Source organism: Lacerta agilis, chromosome 13 (genome assembly GCF_009819535.1).
Source record: "Lacerta agilis isolate rLacAgi1 chromosome 13, rLacAgi1.pri, whole genome shotgun sequence".
NCBI classification, from domain to species: Eukaryota; Metazoa; Chordata; class Lepidosauria; order Squamata; family Lacertidae; genus Lacerta; species Lacerta agilis.
The window spans coordinates 35,517,623-35,539,264 of NC_046324.1; the positions used below are offsets into that span (position 1 = coordinate 35,517,623).

Below are 21,642 nucleotides of genomic sequence, written 5' to 3' on the forward strand. Positions count from 1 at the left end.
GTCTCATATTGTGAGAAAATCCCTATATCAGGTTTGGACTAGATACAAAGACTTGTTAGAGAGAAAGACTCCTAGATGGATCTCTCCAGTGGAGGCCAAGGCATATAAGAGACCGAATATGTCTGCAAACTGGTTAAGATATATGGACATACTGCAGCAGGAAGGGGACTTCTTTAAGCTAAAAAGCTATGATCAAGTAAAAAGTCAGGTCCCCGACTGGCTGCACTATTATCAGGTTTATGAAACATTTAAAATGGACAAAAAAGTTGGTTTTCAAGTAGAAAAATCAAAACTGGAAACAGAACTGATAGAATCGAACTTCAAAAACCTTTCCAAAATGTATAACCTTCTGCTAGAGTGGCATACAAAAGATGAACTGGTTAAATCCTCAATGATAGATTGGGCAAAAGATGTAGGACATAATATTATGATGGATGACTGGGAGAGATTGTGGCAAAAAGGTATCAAATTTACTGCTTGTCATGGTTTAAGAGAAAACATAATGAAAATGGTTTATAGATGGTACTTGACACCAGTTAAGATTGCTAAGATGAATACCAAAATGTCAGATGTATGTTGGAAATGTAAACATGCGAAAGGTACCTTTTTTCATATGTGGTGGTTGTGCCCAGCGGTAAGCGCTTTCTGGGATAAGATTTACAATGAGCTTAAGAAGGTAATGAAAGTTACCTTTTGTAAGAAACCAGAGGCATTTCTCCTGAGCATAACCAATGAAGAGATACCCAGTCAGGATAGAGTATTTTTCATGTATGCCACAACAGCAGCTAGAATTTTATTGGCGAGAACATGGAAAGGTGAAGAGATACCAACGGTGGAGGAATGGCAGATGAAGATGATGGAATACATGGAACTCGCAGAACTGACCGTCAGAGTCCGGGACCAGAGGGAGGGGAAGGCGTCGCAGGAGTGGAAAAAATTTAAAGACTATTTGGTTAAATCAGTTAAACTGAATATTTGAGCAGAATTAAACAGAACATCGGCTTTGATAGATATGTGTTAGATATGAATGGTAAGAGGAACTGTTGTTAGGTGAAAGATGTATGTGTCAAAAGATGTTAAGATAGGTTGTTAAGATAAGATACATAGTTATTGAGATAATTGACTAAGTAAAAGCTAAGTATATTAAAATTTGGGTAAAAGTGAATTGAACAATATATAAAGCTACCTTGAAGAAGTATATGTTTTTTGAAGACAGGGGAGGGAACGGGGGAAGTCCCCAAACAGAGAAGTTAGAAACAAGAAATATTCAAAGAAAGATACTGGTTAAGGTTTGTATATGTTATTTTTATGTTTTTATTGTTGTTATTGTTTTGAATGTTGATTATGTTTATTGTTGATTATGTTTAATGTTTATTGTGTTTTTATTGATGTTTATGTTATGTGTTGATGTTGTATTTTGTTCTCTTTTTCTTTTATTGGAAAATAATAAAATCTTATTAAAAAAAAAGAAACCTGGTAAATGCTTAATGTGTACTGTAGTTATTTTTTCATTTATATCCCACCATACCTCCAAGGAGGTCCAAATGGTGTACATGGTTCTCAGCCATATTTTATCCTGACAACAACCCTGAGAGGAAGGTTAGATTGAGAGAACCTGACTGACCAAGGTCCGTTAGGTGTACTTCATGGCTGAGTTTCCTGGTTTCCTGGGTTGTAGTCCAATACTCTAGCCACCACACCACAGCAGTTTTGAGTATTAGATATTATTTGGCTTTGTTAGAATAGACTGGATGCCCTTGGAGAAAGGACCTTTAATGTACCATTCTGGCAATATCACATTATAGAAAGTATAATTAAGAATGAGTGTTGGGCTGCCCCATTGCTCTTCTGCATCCATTCCATTATTGTGTGCCAGCTTCAATGCTTTTTTCCTTCTTAGTTTAAACCACAGTTTGCTGTTACATTTGGACTTGGAAACTGTGGTTTAATGTCAGCTTACTAACCAGATATGGTCTGCATGGATCTGATGCCCAAAAACTTGGAGGGTATGGAAATTCTTTGGAGATCTGTACTTTAAAAAGGGTAACCTTGTAGAAAGCAACAAAGAGTCATAACCAGCAAACAGCCATGCATTCAGTTTTATATGCCACAAGAAACGATTGCACAATTAGTTAACAATATATATATTAAAGATAAGAGGAGGGAATGATTTGGAAAAGGTTTCAAAACCAAACTGCTGAGTTTGGGAATACAGTACCAACCACTGCTGAAAATGGGTAGATACAAGTTAGATACAAAATTGAATACAAAGTTACAAAGACAAACTGGATGAAGAAGCCTGGGCAGGCCATCTATTTATTCCCTGAGTATGGATCCAAGTGATGCCTGCCAATGCAGTTGGCCCTGCCCCTGGGGAGGTCCTGCACAGTAACCTGCGATTGGCCTATTTGCAGGCCAGCTATGATCCAACCAGACCCCACACCCAGCACCACCATGGGATTGTGCGGGGGGGGGCAGTGCCAGGTCGCAACACCTCCTGCCCAATAAGAGGCAAGCAAACTTAGCAAAATCAACCTGTTTATTTCCTGTTGTGTAGTGATGTTTACTTGGTTATGTGTGCAACCTGGTTTTGTGAATGTTTCAGCGTATGTTCATATAATAAGCAAACTCAAATTCAAAAAGCTTTGAAGACCACGAGTGCCAATCAAATGACCCAATACTTAACAATGTTTTGATTGAACCTTTTGCACAAACTGGTCTAGAATGTGTATACACAGCTTGTATCCACCAGGAGCCATGCATTCAGAGTTGTAGACGCAGTTTTGTAGATCTCCCTTCTAGTTGTGGTCAGACAATCCCAATGCCCACCCCCAGCCTTTGACTTTCAGGTGTTTGCTGTAGACTTATTTTTATCCATACAGGCTTTTTAACTGAGTTCTGATTTATGGTTTTCACTTTTTTTAGCATTGTATTATTTATTTCAACTCCCATCATCTCTGGTCATTGACCATGCATGCTTGTGCTTCAGAGAGCCAGAGGTTCCCCACACTCAAACTAGATGATTGATAGCAACATGAGTTGCTTTTACTATGCTTCTAGGTTGTTGGAACAGGAAACCATATTGGTATTAAGGGAAATTATACACACAGGATGATTGGTGAAAAACCTGGTTCTTGTTTCAGCAAAAGGAAGTTTTGACTTGTCAATGCTTGAAAGAGTATTTTATGCTCCACCCACCCACTGCTTCATTGCTGAGTCACTGTTGGGTGGATGGAAAATTGTCATCACCCTGGTTTTGTATGCAAGTAAATGGAAGAAAGCAATTTTTAGAGTTGAAATAATATTTACATTTCAACTCTAAAAATTGCTTCTTTCCATCTAATAAGAGCTCTTATTAGATGTTGTGACTGGATGAGATTTTTTTGATGTGGCTTTGCAAAAAGAAAGGGGAAAGAGGTTGAATAAAGCAGATGAGTAAAGTTTCCCTTTTATAATGTTTATTAATAGACTATTGTATTTTAATATTCTGTTGGAAGCCACCCAGAGTGGCTGGGGAAACCCAGCCAGATGGGCAGAGTATAAATAAATTATTATTATTATTATTATTATTATTATTATTATTATTATTATTATTATTATTTTAGAGAAGTCACACTCTCAGTGTGCTGAAAAGTTTCTGTGGGAAGTGCAATCCAATCCAATATCCTAATGCTAATTGGATTTTTCTAATTAGGAATGATGCCTTCAGTATTGTGATTCTGGGAGCAATACTTATATTTAATATTTTATATATTTATTTCCTTCATTTTATGATACCTCCTTATAGGGGGATGGCGAAAAAATTAAATGATGCAAACAATAAAATAGCATAAAATGCAGAGACATGTGAAAGAAAAGGCAATAACTTTTCACTTGTGTACAGTATTGTTTCCCAAGGAGAAGTGGGAAACCATTTCAGATAATGAAAATTGTAAATGGCACTGTTTCATACACAATTTAGTAACTTTCAAGAAGGAGTAGTGTGCAGAGTGGATTCACCATAAATTCACAGAGGGTTGTATCCAGTGCTTTGCCAGGGCAGCACCATTGGCACAATGGGACTTCTGCTTTCTTCCCTGCCTGCTCCCCCCAGAGAGGGTCCCCCAGTCCTATGAAGTTGATGGTCAGAGCATGAGGGATAGGAGAAGAAAAGGAACTTCTGTTGCACTCATTGTAGTCTCATGCACCACCAACAGAGCTGCAGTGTTGGATGTGGCCCAGAGTTTGTGAGTGTTGCCTAATTACAAGCACTCAGCTCATAATGCACACTCCTTAGATTTGGACACATGGTAGAGCAGCCACTTAAAAGTCAGAGAGCTACTTTGCTGAAAGTTGACAGCTCACCTTTCATCCAGAAATTGATTCTTGCCCTTGTAACTGAAGGTTGTGTGAACTGGCCCTAATTAACAGACAAGAAATTAGCTATTCATAGGTAGTATGCACTTAGGGAGAAGTGGTGTGTGCAATGTAGATTTACAGAAAGATGTCATTGGAAAATAAGATTTGACTAAGCCAAAGCAGAAGCCAGTAGAGCTTATTCTTATTTTAGTTTAAATGGATTAGTAGGAGATTTGATAGAGATCAGTAAGCAGAAAACTTCACACTGCTTTGATGAAATATTTTGAATTGGGGTTAAAATATAAATGGTTTAGTTTAGTTTAGATTAGTTAGATGTATTTATTGCTTCACAAATTGAAAGGATGCCTAGAAAGGTAAAAATCCACATGTATTTTGTATATATAAACCCTTTTCATGGGAGGAGGTCCATGGCATGTTCCTGAGTGTCCAGACAATGATTCCTAATGTGACAACCTGTGGATTCCTATCTGTGGCTACATAATTCAGTGCTTTCACTGGCTGTGCCGAATGTTTTTTTTTTTTTGTCATCCGACCATTCTCATATTCTGAATGCTTGCTATGTGAGAAACAGCTTTGTGTGTGTTTTGCTTTGCATTATTGGCATGGATGAATTTGAGTTTGATTTACCTATTGAGGCATGTCATATTTATTTAGTGAGTTTTTGGTGAATACCAGCCAGTTTGGATGTTACTTTCATTAGGCAGTTGTGGTTTTAGCTGATAAGCAATGTGAAAGCTGTGGTCTGAGAGAAAAGCTAAGGGAATGATTGATAGACTCTGTAGTTGAAAAATGAAAACTTGAGTGCTGAAGGTGGTAACTCATCACCAGCTGAACAAAGTGAGAGTAAGAAAGTAGGTGTATCTAGTTCCACAGAATAAACATATAGGTGTTTATTTAATTTTATTTCCATTTTGGTTAATGGATGAAGAATAAACATGTCCTGCTCATTACCCTTGAGTCAAAGTAAATTAACAAGGGAGGAGAGGGCAGACTTTTTTTTGACAAAAGTTGGGGCACTGTATTTGGATTTTTCATGCATGTTTAAGTCCCGAGCAATGGGCAATTAGCTGTGTAAATACCTTCTGGAGAAACTGCACAATGGTGGTGACAATCTGAACAAATTCATTTATTTTAAAATGCAAATTACAGTACAAATTTAAGACTTGAGAGGATTGAAAGGCTGATCCTGTAGACAGGCACTAGGCTACATTTAGAAAGCTGAATATGCAGTGTCTGCACTTACGTGGTTCTGCAGATTTGCTCTGAACCCAGAATATAGTTTGAAGGCTCCTGAGACCATCACCTTGCTGAAACTAAGCAGGCCTGGGGTGCCATCAGTGTCTGGATGGGCAACTGCCCAGAAACATCACTCATGCTGCCTTGGACTCCATAACAGAAGAAAGCTTGGGATATAAATGTTAAAAAAATAAAAAAATAAAACCAATACAAAGTGCCATATCATGGAAACTAGAATGTGTATTAAAATATATATATTCTAAATGCACTAGTGGTGAAATTTGAAAGCCTGGGTTTGTATTCAGTAATTAATAAAAAAAGTAGCAGCAGTCTAAGATTTATACATTGAGTGGACTATTTCCCTGCTACCTGGGTAAGCAAGGATAGAACGTCAATAGATTTGGATTTTGGGGTGTAGAGGTAGAGAACCCTTGCCCTTCATTAAACTTACAAATCCTATAATTCTTTATACCGGTAATTGGTTATCTACCTGGGGCTGATGGAAGTTAGAGTCCAACAAAATCTGGATGGTCACAGGTTTCCAACTCCTGTCTTGAGGCTCTTTTTAATTCCACAGTTCTGTTCCACACAATATCTTCACATTAACTTGAGTTTTAAGTGCTGGAGTGTTCAGGCTGCTTCTTTGTACTGTAATAGGCTACAGTACAGCCTGCATAGAACTTAATGTTTTGAACTTAGTGTGTTGGGTATGTTTCCACCCACCTGTTATTTGAAAGCAAACACCTGCTTACAGTAAAAAACAACAGCTGCCTCATATACCCTGAGAGTAGCACCCATCCCACTTGTCCGCTTTGACAGGCTACCTGTTCAAAGTACAGAGAGTCTGAGGTGCCACTTTTCTTGAGGCCCTCAAGCGCTCTACGTGCCCCCTTGAGAGTCTCCTCTTGAGGTCTGATAAAGCCAGATCATACAAGAGTTTGGGAAAGGGATCCCTATTGTTGTTGTTTTTTAAACCAAGAAATAAACAACACATGTGGCAGAGTCACAGCCTGTATTGTACTCTGTCCAGGATGAAGGAGATCCTGAAAGGGAATGCTCCAGTACTTTTCTCTTTTCCCTAGGCTAATTGAGAGAAGCAGCAATTGCTTTGCTTTGTGATCCTTTACTGCTAGTTTATGTAAACCAAAGTTTGAGACAGACCAGTTTATCTCTCCTTGTATAAAGAAACTTGTTTTAATATATTGCTTCTGAACACTTAACAATCACATAAGCTGTAATTTGTGGCCCATATTTCATCTACTCATTCAAATATTTCAATAGATTAGGGAAGCACCTTATTAGTTATGTAGAAAATTTAGCATTACTCTTTAGAGCTTATTTGATTCCTAAAACTGTTCATTCCACTTCCGTCATTTCTAAAAGGAAAGCTTTATACTGGCCAGTTTTAAGTTGTACTGGAATAGTTGACTTTTTAGATGCACAAGGTATGAGATCCATAGGGGGTCCATAGGTCAAAAACCAGAAAGGTCAGAAAGTGCTTTCATTAGACCATAGAACATCAGTGCATTAAAATTATTTTTGCCTGTTCTCTGGTGGAGAAAAGTTATTTCATTTTACACCATGACACTCTGAGCAATCTTGTGGGGTCATTCTGCTTGGGAATTGTGATAATCAAGGATGTGAAGGCACAAATTACTGTCAACAGTGGTTGCTGAAAATATATTGAATTCTATTTGTATCTCATGCTTCTTTCACAGAGTTGAGAGTGGCATAAGTAGTGTTCCCTGTTTTTAGATCATTCCCTGATTTTAGTTCCCTTTTTTGCTATTTAATGAGATGATAGTTTTCATGTGTGTTCCACATATGTAAACGAAGGTTTCCATAATACGATTGCCAAGGCAATAATTAATAATTGTTACTTCTCACTTAAAAACAGCTTACTTAAGAATTCTACATGTCTCTTTGCTCATTGGGAAATACATAAAATCTAGATATGATGAATTGAAAGTGTTTGTCTGAAACCCTCCTCTATAATGTGATATGAATACTGAGCCTGTCAACATAATTTTATGGTGTGTCCACACAAGCATTTTTCCTTTGTCAGTTGGCACTGATAAGGAAGAAGATACCAGCTGTGATCCCAGACCATTGCTATTTGGTTTTTGTAGACAGCACAGCTTCTCCTGAGCCTGCTACTATCTGTCTATGCTATACTGAGAGTAGGGGGAAGCATATGGGTTAACTTCTGGTGGGGAAAACACTTCTCAGAGGCCTGTTTAAAAATTGCTTCCATGATTTATTTATTTGTTGGATTTATTTATATCACACTTTTTCTCCAAAGAGCTCAAGGTTGTGTATATGATTCTTTTCCTCTTTCTTTATCCCCTAGAGTGGGACGTGGGTGGCGCTGTGGTCTAAACCACTGAGCCTCTTGGGCTTGCCAATTGGAAGGTCAGCGATTCGAATCCCCGTGATGGGGTGAGCTCCCGTTGCTCTGTCCCAGCTCCTGCCAACCTAGCAGTTTGAAAGCATGCCAGTGCAAGTAGATAAAATAGGTACTGCTGTGGCAGGAAGGTAAACGGTGTTTCCGTGTGCTCTGGTTTCTGTCACATTGTTCCATTGCGTCAGAAGCGGTTTAGTCATGCTGGCCACATGACCCGGAAAGCTGTCTGTGGACAAACACCAGCTCCTTTGGCCTGAAAGCAAGATGAGCGCCGCAACCCCTATCCCCTAGAACAACTCTGGGAGGTACTGTAGGTTAGACTGAGAGGCAGTGAGTGGCCCAGGGTCAGCCAATGCACTTCATGGCTGAGTAGGGTTCTGAACCCTTGTTTCCCAGGTCCTAGTCTGACACTCTAACCACTGTGCCACACTGACTCAAATATGATATAAGGAATTGTAATCCCCTTTCTGGCAAACCCAGCTTGCAGAATGCAAGCACATGCAAGTTTTATATTTTTACTAGCAGCCCCCACTTCCCCAGTTTTAGGAAAACTAATCAGAATAATAAAGCAAACCTGGATATAGAAGTCCAGAATGTGTTTTTTTTAATGTATATTTATATAGGTGTGAATACATACAAACAGCAGCCACTTTATAAATGCAGTAGGCAACTTTGTCACAGTTTTGCTTTATTACCAACACACATTTCATTCAATGTTACTTTGACTGAATTGTTCAAAACTGTCTTTGAAGCATGGACATCCAGTTCTTGTTATAGTTTATGGATGGACAGGGTAATAAATAAATATTCCAGTCTTGTTACCTTGTAGAGTAAAACTTTTCAGACTCCACAGAGCAGAGCCCTGTTGTGCATTATATGGCACCAGGCATGCCAATGCCAGATAAACAGTAATGCCAGTTACACCTGTCAGTGCATTAAATTAAACAATTAGTTTAGCTCTGTTGTACTTTGAGATCCTGTTGCTTTCTTTTTGCTTGAAGCCTGCAAGAATATTGACTTATGTATGCTGTAAGTATAAAGATATTAAGATACATGCCAGTACCTGGAACTCAGGAATAGGTAATCCTTAAAACAGTTTAGCTTCCAGTTTGTTTCCAATATCAGTTTAAAATGCTGGGTTTTACCTATAAAGTTAAAAAGCAGTTTCAAACCATGGTATATGAAGGATTGTTTTAATATTACCGCCTGTTTCTGATATTCAGAGAACATTTTCTGAGTACCCCAAGTGTGTGTATGTGGGGGGGGGGGGTTAGGACTGTTTCTGTATTGATGTCTCAGTTGTAAAATAACATCCCCAGAGGTACTTATGTGGCTACAACTTTTCTCATTTTTAAGCATCAGGTTAAAGCATTAAAAAACAACAACAACTGCTGGGTTTTCTGCTTTGTGCTTACTTTTAGGAATTTGGTAGTGGTTTTTGTTTTTTGTTTTGTTTTTCTGTTTTGTTTGCTTTATATTTATAGTCAACAGAGAGGGAAGTATTTGCTTCCATGCCTTGTACAATGGACCATCGTAACTCTGAGTAAGGTCTGTAGTGCACATGAACTAGTTGTAAAAATTGCTAAACATAATAGAACTTTAATGACTGATGTCCAAGATAATTTGTTCAGGTATCCCTGCAGTAGACTTGAACTTTGGTCTGTCAGAAGCATATGTGCAAATGCCTCTTAATTTGTCTTTTACATATACATATACCTTTACACATGCTCAGTAAGCAAGACTATTTTTTAACATCTGTAAATAATTTCCAAAGCCCTAAGATACCGAGCACAATTCAGTGTTGGTGCTGACCTTTAAAGCCCCAAACAGCTTCAACCCTGTATACCTGAAGGAGCGTCTTCTCCCACATCATCTAGCCTGGACACTGAGATACAGCTCTGAGGGCCTTCTGGTAGTTCCCTCATTGCAAGAGGTGAGGCTACAGGGAACCAGGCAGAGGGACTTTTCAGTAGTCGCACCTGCTTTGTGGAAAGTCCTCCCAGCAGATGTCAAAAAGATAATAACTGTGATTTTTAAAAGACCTATGAAGGGCAGTCCTGTTCAGGGAAGTTTTTAGTGTTTGATATTGATATTGATATTGATATTGATATTGTATTGATATTTGATATTGTAGTGTTTGATATTGTAATGTGTTTTTACTATTTTTTTTTGTTGGGAGCCGCTCAGAGTGGATGGCAAACAAACAAACATTATTATTCTAAAGTATCACCCAAAAGGGATATCATTTGTGTTTGTATTGTTGGACATGTTTGAATATATTGGGGGCAGCATCCACTTAGGTTGTAGACTAAATGGTGGATTGGACTGGATGTCCTGTTGTCAGAGGATGGGACTTCTGTGCTTTGCATGACTTCATCTTCTTCATATGGTGCTTGGTTTTTGTCCTCATGCCCCATCTTTTTTGAAAGCCCTCTCAATCCCATGTTTTGCCCTCTTCTTACTCCCCCTTCTAGTCAAGCTCTTATTACAAGTGAGATTAGATGTGATCAATACAGGAGACTGAGAGGTAAAACTGTGCACCCTGATGCATTGCCGCTTCATCCCAGCATCGCTGCCATCACAGAGCATTGCTAGGTTATCTCCTAGAAACAGGCAGCTGGCATGAGACATGACGAAGCGGGGGGCAGGGGAAGGGAAATGTGATTGTGCTGGAGGATATGATTTCTGTGCACAGAAGTGCTGTGGCCATTAATTTCTCCATGTTGCCATGTAGCTTCTGGCTGGGTCATGTCAGAGTTGCTAACTTCTTTTGCTAGGAAAATTCCAAAAGAAACCAATGTGTTTTGGGGGCGTTTTTTTTTTTTTTGCTAGCAAAAGAGATATTGAATACCAGTTATGAATTGATTATCCTTTTGTGTTAATATATATTGAGATAGAATTATCAGCTGCTAAGCTTTCTTCCATTGATGTATACATAATTGCATTTGTGTGAAGAGAGTTCTGGCCATGACAACAACTTTGTGAGATAGCTATCTTTTGGGTAATTACAGTTATCTCATGATCTTAACAGTACCTGTATATTGTATGTGGGGGAGGGAAATAAGCAAATGTTGCACAGTTTAAATTAATAGATGGATCTTTAAGAAAAGGCTTTATTAGTACCTGGCTGCATTGCTTAATGCTGCTGATACTCAGCTCAAGAATCGAGAGGTGACGGTGTCCAATAGGTGAAAATGCAGCTCCAGCTATATGGGAAAAGACTGTACAGTTCATTTCAAGCTGGTTTCAGACATCTCTTTTGAATGAGTGTTAGAGATGAAAGAATTTCAGTGGTCTCAATTTAAATATTATTAAGAATCAAACTTTCTGATTTGTTTGGGTCTTAGACCATTGCTGAAAGGATGTTGTAGACAAGCAAATGCCAGTCAGTTTAATTCAATAAAACTACTGTCCATCGACTTATAATGTACAATAGAAAAGGAGGAAGGAGTTCTTGAGGAAGAAGTAACCCTTGATATGCGTTTCTCTTTTCCACACCCCAAAACTATAGAGATGAGTTTAGAATGTTTGTCAGGTTTGCATTTAATAAGACAACTAAATAAATCTGAAAAGTTGCTCCAGAGTAGTTGAATGGAAAGATTTAATCAAGAGTGAAAATTCAATGAAGTACAATTAGTGCACTTTGCATTTATGGGTGGCTGACACATGACCTTAAAGAAATGGGAGTGCCTGATCACCTCATCCGTCTCCTGAGAAATCTCTATGTGGGACAAGAAGCTACAGTTAGAACTGGATATGGAACAACTGATTGGTTCAAAATTGGGAAAGGAGTACGACAAGGCTGTATATTGTCTCCCTGCTTATTTAACTTATATGCAGAATTCATCATGCGAAAGGCTGGACTGGATGAATCCCAAACCGGAATTAAGATTGCCGGGAAAAATATCAACAACCTCAGATATGCTGATGATACTACCTTGATGGCAGAAAGTGAGGAGGAATTAAAGAACCTTTTAATGAGGGTGAAAGAGGAGAGCGCAAAATATGGTCTGAAGCTCAACATCAAAAAAACTAAGATCATGGCCACTGGTCCCATCACCTCCTGGCAAATAGAAGGGGAAGAAATGGAGGCAGTGAGAGATTTCACTTTCTTGGGTTCCATGATCACTGTAGATGGGGACAGCAGTCACGAAATTAGAAGACGCCTGCTTCTTGGGAGAAAAGCAATGACAAACCTAGACAGCATCTTAAAAAGCAAAGACATCACCTTGCCGACAAAGGTCCGTATAGTTAAAGCTATGGTTTTCCCAGTAGTAATGTACGGAAGTGAGAGCTGGACCATAAAGAAGGCTGATCGCCGAAGAATTGATGCTTTTGAATTATGGTGCTGGAGGAGACTCTTGAGAGTCCCATGGACTGCAAGAAGATCAAACCTATCCATTCTCAAAGAAATCAGCCCTGAGTGCTCACTAGAAGGACAGATCCTGAAGTTGAGGCTCCAGTACTTTGGCCACCTCATGAGAAGAGAAGACTCCCTAGAAAAGACCCTGATGTTGGGAAAGATGGAGGGCACTAGGAGAAGGGAATGACAGAGGATGAGATGGTTGGACAGTGTTCTCGAAGCTACTAACATGAGTTTGGCCAAACTGCGAGAGGCAGTGAAGGATAGGCGTGCCTGGCGTGCTCTGGTCCATGGGGTCACGAAGAGTCGGACACGACTGAACAACTGAAGAACAACAGACCCATGAACTACTTAGACTTCAGCTCCCATCAGTCCCAACCAACATGGCCAATGGTCAGAGATAACAGAAATTTTAGGTAATTTCTATGGGCTATTATGACTAAAACTTAGTTGAATACCACGCAGAAAAATCTAGGACTGGTGTCTGCCAGGCATCATGCTACGGAGTACAGTCTTCTACATGACTGCATGATCCCAAAATGCACATACTGTAACGGATCAATCATCCAGATAACCCCACTCAGGGGTTTTATGTAGATGATAAACAGCATAGGGGATAAAATCACATCATGAGGAACCTTACATTAAAGGCACCATGGGGCTAAAGAATAATCCTCAAGCAACACCCTCTGGAAACATCCATCCAAGTAGGTCTGGAACCACGACAAAGTGGTGCCACCCATTCCCAACTTGGACAGCTGCTCCAGAAGGATATCATGGTCAATGGTATCGAAAGCTGCTGAGAGGTCAATGAGGGACACATTTCCACTGTTTCTCTTCCAACAGAAGTCATCATATAGGGTGACCAAAGCATATTCTATGCCTAAACTCCGATTGAAAAAAGATCTGGTCCACAACCACCTGCTGAATAACCTTGCTCAAGAAGGGGAGATTAGTAGCTGGTTGTTCCTTACTTAGATTTTCCAAATCCAGGGAGGGTTTCTCGAGGAGTGGTTTTACCACTGCCTCCTCCAAGCAGGCAGGCACTACCCCTTCTCAGAAGGAGTCATTAATCATTTCCCCAGCCCTGTCAGTTATCCCATCCCTGCTAGTTTTTATCAGTCAAGAGGGGCAAGGATCTAGGGCACAAGTGGTTTGCCCGATCCAAACACTTTATCCATCCTGTACTAGCTGACCCGACCACGCCTTGCTGTGGCTGATTTGGTGAAATGGAAAAGTAAGATACAGTATGAAAGAGAAAGTGTATGCTTACCTACACCTGATCTCGTTGAAGTTCAGTCTGCGTGTTCTCCGTTTGCCCCTCCTGTTTTTGTCTTCATTTCTACAACTTATTATTACTACTATTTTAGCTTATGAGGTTCTTTGTCCTGATTTTGTCAATGGCCTTCTTCGATGTTGTTGATGTGTAGTGGAGGGCTGTATGTTTGTTTTTATAGGAACACGTTTGTAGCTGTGCAAGGTGTGGTATCTGTAGAATGTAAGTACGTATAGACACTCTGATATGGTGATGGATCATAGTGTAAAAGAGCTGGGCGAGGCGAGGTCCCAAATATGAGTAGCGGCGTTGTTGTCCGGTCTCTCTCTACAGCCGGTCGAGGCAGCGCCGCAAACTGCAAAAATGGCGATTCCGCCCGTTGTGACTCTATACCCGCCGGCGGAGGCAGCTGCAGCGTTTGCGGCCGGTCTGCCTGTCGATTGGATGGTGGCAGTGACATTGGGAGAGGAGGAGGAGGGGTCAGAAACGGGTGTGGTGTGGTGTGCTGTTTAACGTCCACTGGAGGGCGCTATATATTTTTTTTGCAAAAAAAATCACATTTTTACCTAGGAAAGGTGTGGCATTTTACAATGTAAGTACATATGATCACTCCCATTTGGCCATGGAACGTTGTGTCCAAATTTGAACGGAATTGATCAAGGGGTTACGGAGAAAGGCGATCGTTAACAAACATCAAACTTGAACGATTTTATATATATATATTTAGATACTGTATTTGGAACTTAAAATAATTATCCAAATCAAAATGTTTGTATATTGTGGCCATTCTTTTAATAGTGGCAAGCGCCCTTTCATGTCATAGCTTTGATTCCCAAGCAGCAAATACATCTGGGCAAAATTTAGCAGCAATACAATCTTCCATACCCTCATGGTTTGCTCAGCAGGTAGGCATTGATAAGGACTAGTTAATAACTTTAGGTGGAATAATTTTTAAAATCCTTGTCAAACATTTTATGAGTTCCACAGCTGAAAAAGCAAAACAACAGTTATTTATAGGCCTTGGTGCAGTTGATTATAACTGACCTTTGTGCAGTTACAGGTAGGTAGCCGTGTTGGTCTGCCATACTCAAAAAAAACAACCCAACAACAACAACCTTCCAGTAGCACCTTAGAGACCAACTAAGTTTGTTCTTGGTATGAGCTTTTGTGTGCATGCACACTTCATGCACACGAAAGCTCATACCAAGAACAAACTTAGTTGGTCTCTAAGGTGCTACTGGAAGGATTTCTTTTATTTTTTATTTTGTTTTGACCTTTGTGCAGTCTTCATGTACTCTCCTTGAGGGCCTTTGCTAGTGGAATGTCACCACCTGCAGCAAGGCTGTGTGGTAGGTATGCTTTTGGGAGGGATTTGCAGATGCTAGTGACCCTTTTGCCTTCTACAAGGAATTAAAAATCACATCTAGCCCAGTCCCTCCCTCTGCTGTGCCTTTCTTGATTTTAGCATCTGATGCTACTCTTTACTTTCCCCCCCTTAATGGAGATGTTTCATGTGTTTCTAAATATCATCTAGTTTGGAGAGAGAGAGAGAGAGAGCACAGATCTGCAAATCTCCAGAGAATATATTCCACTGTCAGAATTGGAAAGCAAAATAGGCCAAAATTCTTAGTGAAATAATAATTGAGACTGGGTTCCATGCTTCTTCATGTATCCCTTGCTCTTTACTTCATCCTTAATAAATCATTGCCTGCAGCTGAGCAGATGAAAACATCAGTTCCCCAAAAGTGTGAGTTCTTTTCTCTGACTCCAGGGATGGTTATCTGTAAGCAGCGGTGTAGTGGTCCAGGGTTGCAGGGGGTGAAAGACCCATTGTTATTTCTGCAGCAGAGTTCCTGCTTCCAGTATCCTAAAAAGGTAAAGGTAAAGGGACCCCTGACAATTAAGTCCAGTTGCAAACGACTCTGGGGTTGCTACACTCATCTCGCTTTACAGGCCAGGGAGCTGGCGTTTGTCCGCTCCTGCAGACAGTTTTTCCGGGTCATGTGGCCAGCATGACTAAGCTGCTTCTGGTGAAACCAGAGCAGCACACGGAAATGCTCTTTACCCTCCCGCTGGAGCCTAGAGCTGCCCAATCAGCATGAAAGGAGAGTTTTTTGGCCTTGGAAAATAAGACTTCTCACCTTTTATGTTGATTGGAGCCAATCCAAATGAAAGGAGGTGAGTCAGTCACTAAGGATTGACTTTTTGGGTCTCTGTGTGCCTTTGGGGGTAAAGTCAAACCATTAGAGAGTCACAGTGTCTGTTGTGGCTGTAGAGACTGATATGGGAGAAACAGCGGCATAATATTTAGCCACCCTAGAATCTTGGAAGCATAGAATTGTAGAGTTGGAAGATACTCCAAGCGTCATCTAGTCCAACTCCCTGCAATGCAGAAATCTCATACATATAGGCGGCAATCCAACAGCAATTAGCTGTCAGAAATTTCTTCCTGAAGTTAAGCTGGAATCCACATTTTGATTTGAAAGGAGTAAAAACAAAAACATAAAATGCACCTGATCATCTTGGAAAAAGGCTCAGTAAAGATCTTTGCAGCCAGCTTGTATTCCCCTTTTGGAATCTCCCTGACTTACCTTCCAGAAGCAGTGACTGGTGGCGGTGGCAGGGTGAAATGGAAGGCTTATCTTTGTATTTTCATTAGCATGAGATTTATTGGCTTTGTAGTTCTGAGTGGTCCAGGATCCTTACTAACGCCCTGAAACCCTGTCATTTTTGTGCCAATAGCTTTGGTAAAGCTTTTTGGTGTAATGAAAGTGTAAAGGAGTAGCCCCCCCCATGCCCCTTCATCTTGTTACTATTTCTTGACTGTAAGTTCTGGAGATGGTGTTGGGGTCTGCTCATATGAACATAGCTAAATTCAAAGGGTTTTTAGAATAGGGAGTAAAAACTGTTTTCAACTCAAGGTGGGTCTTGTGTTCTGAACTCACCTAATTTCAAAAACCTGCTGCTTCACTAGTATCAATAAAAAATGTGATCATAGGCACACCTGATTGCAATCTTGTTCTTTTATCCTTCTTAAAGGTCATTAGACAGAAAGCCACAGAGACCTGTACTAGGAAAGTCAAGGACTCTTCCCAGCATTCCTCAGTCCCCAATCATAAACCGGGTTCCACTTCTAGATTCAAAATTGTACAAGAAAGATATGCCAGAACAGAAGCATTACAGAAATCACTCTGTTCCTGACTGTCAAAAAGGGTGTACAGTGCCCTCTACAGGTAAGTTTCAATAAATGTAAGTAATCCTGTATACTGTACCTTGTTTTTATTATTAATTCAATTTATTTTCTGCCAAAGGTTTGAGAAAAGCCTCAGGACAGCTCTTTTGTAGCAGCCTTTTCAGCAGACTCCTTAAATCATTAAGAAACATGGTTCTAAACATTTTCCAGTTAAAAACTGCCTTTATAAAACTACCTTCCACTTTAATATATTACACACACACACACACACACACACACCTCCCTTTCATTTTCAGTTTCTTTTTTCAGAGTTGTTGCTTGCCCCATGTGTCTCAACAGACAGTGCAGTGTACCTCCGGGGGCGAAGTCAAACCACTGGAAAATCACAGTGCTTGCTGTGGCTGCGGAGACTGATAGCTTGTAACTGCTGCCTCCTACGTTGTTTTTGCTGTTAGCAGCACCAAAGTAACCTCTCTGGGGCATAAGCCTGAGCAGTGTGTATGAAGGTCCTGGAATGCTCAGACAACAAGACCATACTCTTGGTCTTGCTGATGTGGTCCAGATGAAAGCAGAGCAATACATTTGGCACCAGCTTGGCTGCAAGAGTTGCAGGAAGGAGGAGCACAAGGTGCCATCCAACTGTCTTAGGCCTGGTTGGTGCTGATTTTATTACTGGATTGTTTCAGAAGGCATGAAATTGGTGGTGTGTTACCCAGGGTATTTAAGTTACCCCTAGTTTTTATTGTTTATTCTTGGCTTTTTGTGTGAGAAGATAAACGAGTGTAATTTTTTTTCTGTCATTTGCGAAGTTGGGTTGGGGGAGTCCAGATTGGGAGGGTTTGGAATAAGTAGGTTACTTTTGGAAGGGCAATCATTTTGATCATGGCTATTTTGTCTGAGAAGGTGACATTGGTGTTGTTCCATTTCTTCAAGTCTTTGTTGATTTGTCGCTGCAAGGGGTTGTAATTGAGGAGGTATTGTTTGTTGAGGTTTCTGGTTACTGTATTTGTACCACATGGTAACTGAACTTGGTGTGGCAGAGTTTTACCTTAGTGATGTTGGCGAATTCTTTTTGGATTTTTTTTTGGGGGGGGGGTGTTGAAACACATAACCTCAAATTTTGCAAAGTTTATTTGTAGACCTGACACCATTGCAAATGTGTTGGGTTCTTTGTTTAGGGTAGCTGCTGTGTTTATGGGGTCTGGTGTGACAATCAGGTCACCTGCAAAGAGCCATAATTTATAGGTTCTGCCTTTTGTTTCCACTCCCTTGATGTCTGTTGCTGCTCAGATTCAGATTGCTTGGTGTTTCAGAGCCAGGATGAAGAGGAAGGGAGACAGTGGGCATCCTTGTTTTGTGCCTCTTCAGATAGCCATGATATTAGAGTCCATACTGTTAGTCCTGCATTATGCTGAGGCTTGGGAGTAGATTTGTTTGAGGGTTTATAAGAAGTTGGGACCAAATTTCATGTTGGTCAGTACTGCTAGTAGGCATTTCCATTCTAAGCAATCAAAGGCTTTGAGGATGTCTAGGCACATAATTGTCAGTGGGACAATTTTGTTGTTTTGCTGTGTTGGATTATATTCAGTAGTTTCCTAATAAGGTCTGTTATATTGTGACTAGGGACGAAGCCAGTCTGGTCTGGGGCTATTAATTTGTGTAGAATTTTTTTTTGGCGGTTAGCCAAGATTGATGTGAATATCTTGTAGTCTTGGTTTATTAATGAGATCAGGCAGTATGATTTTACTTTGAGGCTGTCCTCGAGTGGTTTTGGGACAGAGACTATTTTAGAGGAGGTCCAGGTTTTAGCAATGGGGCCCCCTTTTATGATGTCGTTAAATAGGCGGATCATGTAGGGCATCAGGGTTTCTTTGAATTTCTTATAGAATTCTGCTGTAAAGCCATCTGACCCTGGGGCTTTGTGTGGTTTCAGGTTTTTGAGGACCGTATCTATTTCCTCTGGGGTGATAGGACTGTCCATGAATTCCTGTTCCTCATCAGTTAAGGTTGGCATGCTCAGCCCTGTTAGGAATTTTCTGATTTCCTCCTCAGGTGGGTTAGGTTGGAATAAAACCCCACAAATTCTGAGGTTATTCTTTTGCTGTCTTTTTTGGTGATGCAGTGAATTCTTATTTTGAGTGATTTCCCCCCCCCCCCTAAACCTGTTTGCTAATAGTCTGAAGTTTTTCCCTCCCGACTCGTAAAAGCGTTGTTTTGAGTATAGAATATTGATCATTGTTTTGTTGATTTCTAGTGAGCTGAGTTTATAGGTTTAAGGAGTCTTTGGCTCCTGTTGGTTTGTAGCGTCATGAGAGGGCTTGTTCTATTTTGTTAATTTTTGACTGCTTTCATGGTGTTCCAAAGGAGGGGGGTTGTTATATTGTCTACATCGTTTGCTTTCAAATAGTTATTTGTAGAGTTTTTGTGAGACTCTCTCAAATTAGTTTATTTGTGGTTAGGATAGGACTGAAGGACCATGATGGGGTAGTTCGTGTTTCTGAAGGACCATGATAGGGTGGTATGTGTTTCTCTGGCTGCCAGCGGCATCCCTCTAACGGCAGGGGAGGGCCCTCACAGTGCCTGTCCTCTCCTGGTGTGATAACCTTTGCGCAGCTCTCCGTTGGGCCTCTGCCTGATTCCCTTGTGCCAGTCACCAGAGAGGTTGGATCAGGGCCTATGCTGCTTTATTTTCTGTACTTTAACAGCTGTAGGCAAAGCAGCTATCATTGGTAGCAGCTGTGGGAAACTTCTCTGCCTGAGACCCTAGAGAGCTTCTGGTAGTTAAACTGTTGTAGACTAGATAGAACGCCAGCTCCTTATATTTGTGCAGCATGTACTGTGCTAAGTAGTTTTAATGGACCTTTTTTGAGTCTTTCTTCATAAAAATCGTTATTGCCTTTTGTATGCATGTTCTTCTTTCTCAAACTGTTTTTTTGTGTCCATAGAATGTTCACTTAACTCTGCATCCTCATTTTGACCTCTTTTCATGCTAGCAAAAAGATAGGTGATATACTGCTTGCATCCTCTTCTTGCAATGGTTTATATTACCTGTGTGAGTACACACACCAATAATATTTATTCATCTAGGCAGTACACCTAAGCAGTACACACTTAATAAAGAACGAGAAAAACATGCTGTTCATGCTGGCAATCTTCACTCCAGGAAGGAAACACAGTCACTTGACAAGAAGTTGAAATCTTGTAGCAAAAGTGTTAATTTTGGCTCCTTATTTGATGGCTATGGGTCCTTTTCTCTCTCTTACTCCCCTGTCCCAGGAGAAGCATGGCAGCTGGAAGATGATTGTGCTGAATCTGTGAGGGATCCTGCCCTTCAGCCAAGGCTGTGCACTGCCATGGACGAGGCGCCTTTCAGATCCTTGAGAACTCGGTCCTTCTACATGAGGAAGAGCCTTTCAGTGGACAACCACTTAAGTGCCCTCAGCTATTCTATCCACCCCACAGAAACCAAGACAGAGCGGGTCAAAACTAAACTTCGAAGGCAATTTGTGAGTACCAAATAGCTTATTTTCCACATTTATTGAAAAGCTTGCAGTCCATGCATTTTCAAAATTTGCACCACTGTTATTCTTGCAAACAGCTTGCATACTCTGCTGAAACTGATGGTGCAGTATAGCAGAAACAGGTCTGTACAGAGTTTGTCTGAGGCATGGGGTGGGAGTTTTGTTAGAATAAAGTTATAAACTCTAAGCTTAGCCCTCTGAGGATGAGTGTACCTGGCTGAATCTTACTTATTGATCTGATATTCAATATCTTCATGTAGCTCCCTACCATCTACATTGTTAAAGCATATAACTTTGGCATCCGAAATATACCCTGCTTGAGTTGGGTAAATGTGCACATATTGTGCATATATGCACTCATCTAACTTTCCTTTCAGCTTTGAAATCTGCTGTTGGAACCCTGCATTTGTCACAAGAAAGACTTGTCATAAGAAGACTTTTCCATTTGTTGTCACTAATTTTAATCCTTCCCAAAATTCAACTGAAAACTTTTGAACCAGAAATCTTGCAGTGGTAGAATAACAGTTCACATCAGTACAAAAGTGGTAAAGAGACTTCAAAACACAAGTATATCTATGAGATATAAATATCCAGGTTGACTTGAGCAGAGCTATATATGGGGGAAATTGAGAATAGAAATGGGTGCTTTTGAGCCAAAATTGCAGGAGCAATTCAGTTACTGGAAGAAGAGTGAAAGAGATGCATGGGAAGACTTGAGTTGTGGTTTGCAACTCAAATTTGTACCAGTAATGTATCTGGTTTTAGGAAGGGATGAGTTTGAAATTGTAGCCCCACAGTCTGTGTGTTGAAGGGTAATTAATAATGGAGGGCAATAAGCTTCTTGTTTCTCAATCTGTAGCAGAATTTATGTCACATAAATGTAGGAGATCAGATGAAAAAGCCAAGCACAAGAGAGGTGCCATGTCAAAAGGACAGCAGAAGTGGGATACCTGTACTTGCATCTAGTATCTAAAAACTGTAGACGGAAGGTCACCAGAAGAAAGCAATTCAGAAACAATGAAGGATTGTAGGTGGTGCACATTTTAGAATTTTGATTCCCTAACATTGTAGATTGTCTTACATAAACAAAATGTTTAAAGGATTTTCACTTACTTGAAAGGAGGAAATATTTCATAAGAGTTTTTTCAGTTTGCCACTTTAATTCCAAAAAACCCACTCCATGTTGCTTTCCAGGACTTCACTTCTCTAGATGTGAGTAAGGGAAGGTTCACCTTTCTCCTTTAAAAGTAGTCCTTATTCCCTAAGATAAGACAGGCTAAAAATTTAAGT

The 21,642-nt window shown here is 40.3% G+C and overlaps 1 protein-coding gene across 4 annotated transcripts in view; it reads left to right on the top strand.

Moving 5' to 3' along the window:
* Nucleotides 1–21,642, top strand: part of LOC117056348 (ankyrin repeat and fibronectin type-III domain-containing protein 1-like) — a 371,686-nt gene that overhangs the window by 48,023 nt on the left and 302,021 nt on the right. For all 4 annotated transcript variants that reach the window (XM_033166584.1, XM_033166582.1, XM_033166581.1 and 1 more), the window contains exons 3-4: nt 16,678–16,871; nt 20,108–20,337. In XM_033166584.1, the coding sequence (XP_033022475.1) occupies nt 16,678–16,871; nt 20,108–20,337 (424 nt within the window). The remainder of the gene's footprint in view (nt 1–16,677; nt 16,872–20,107; nt 20,338–21,642) is intronic.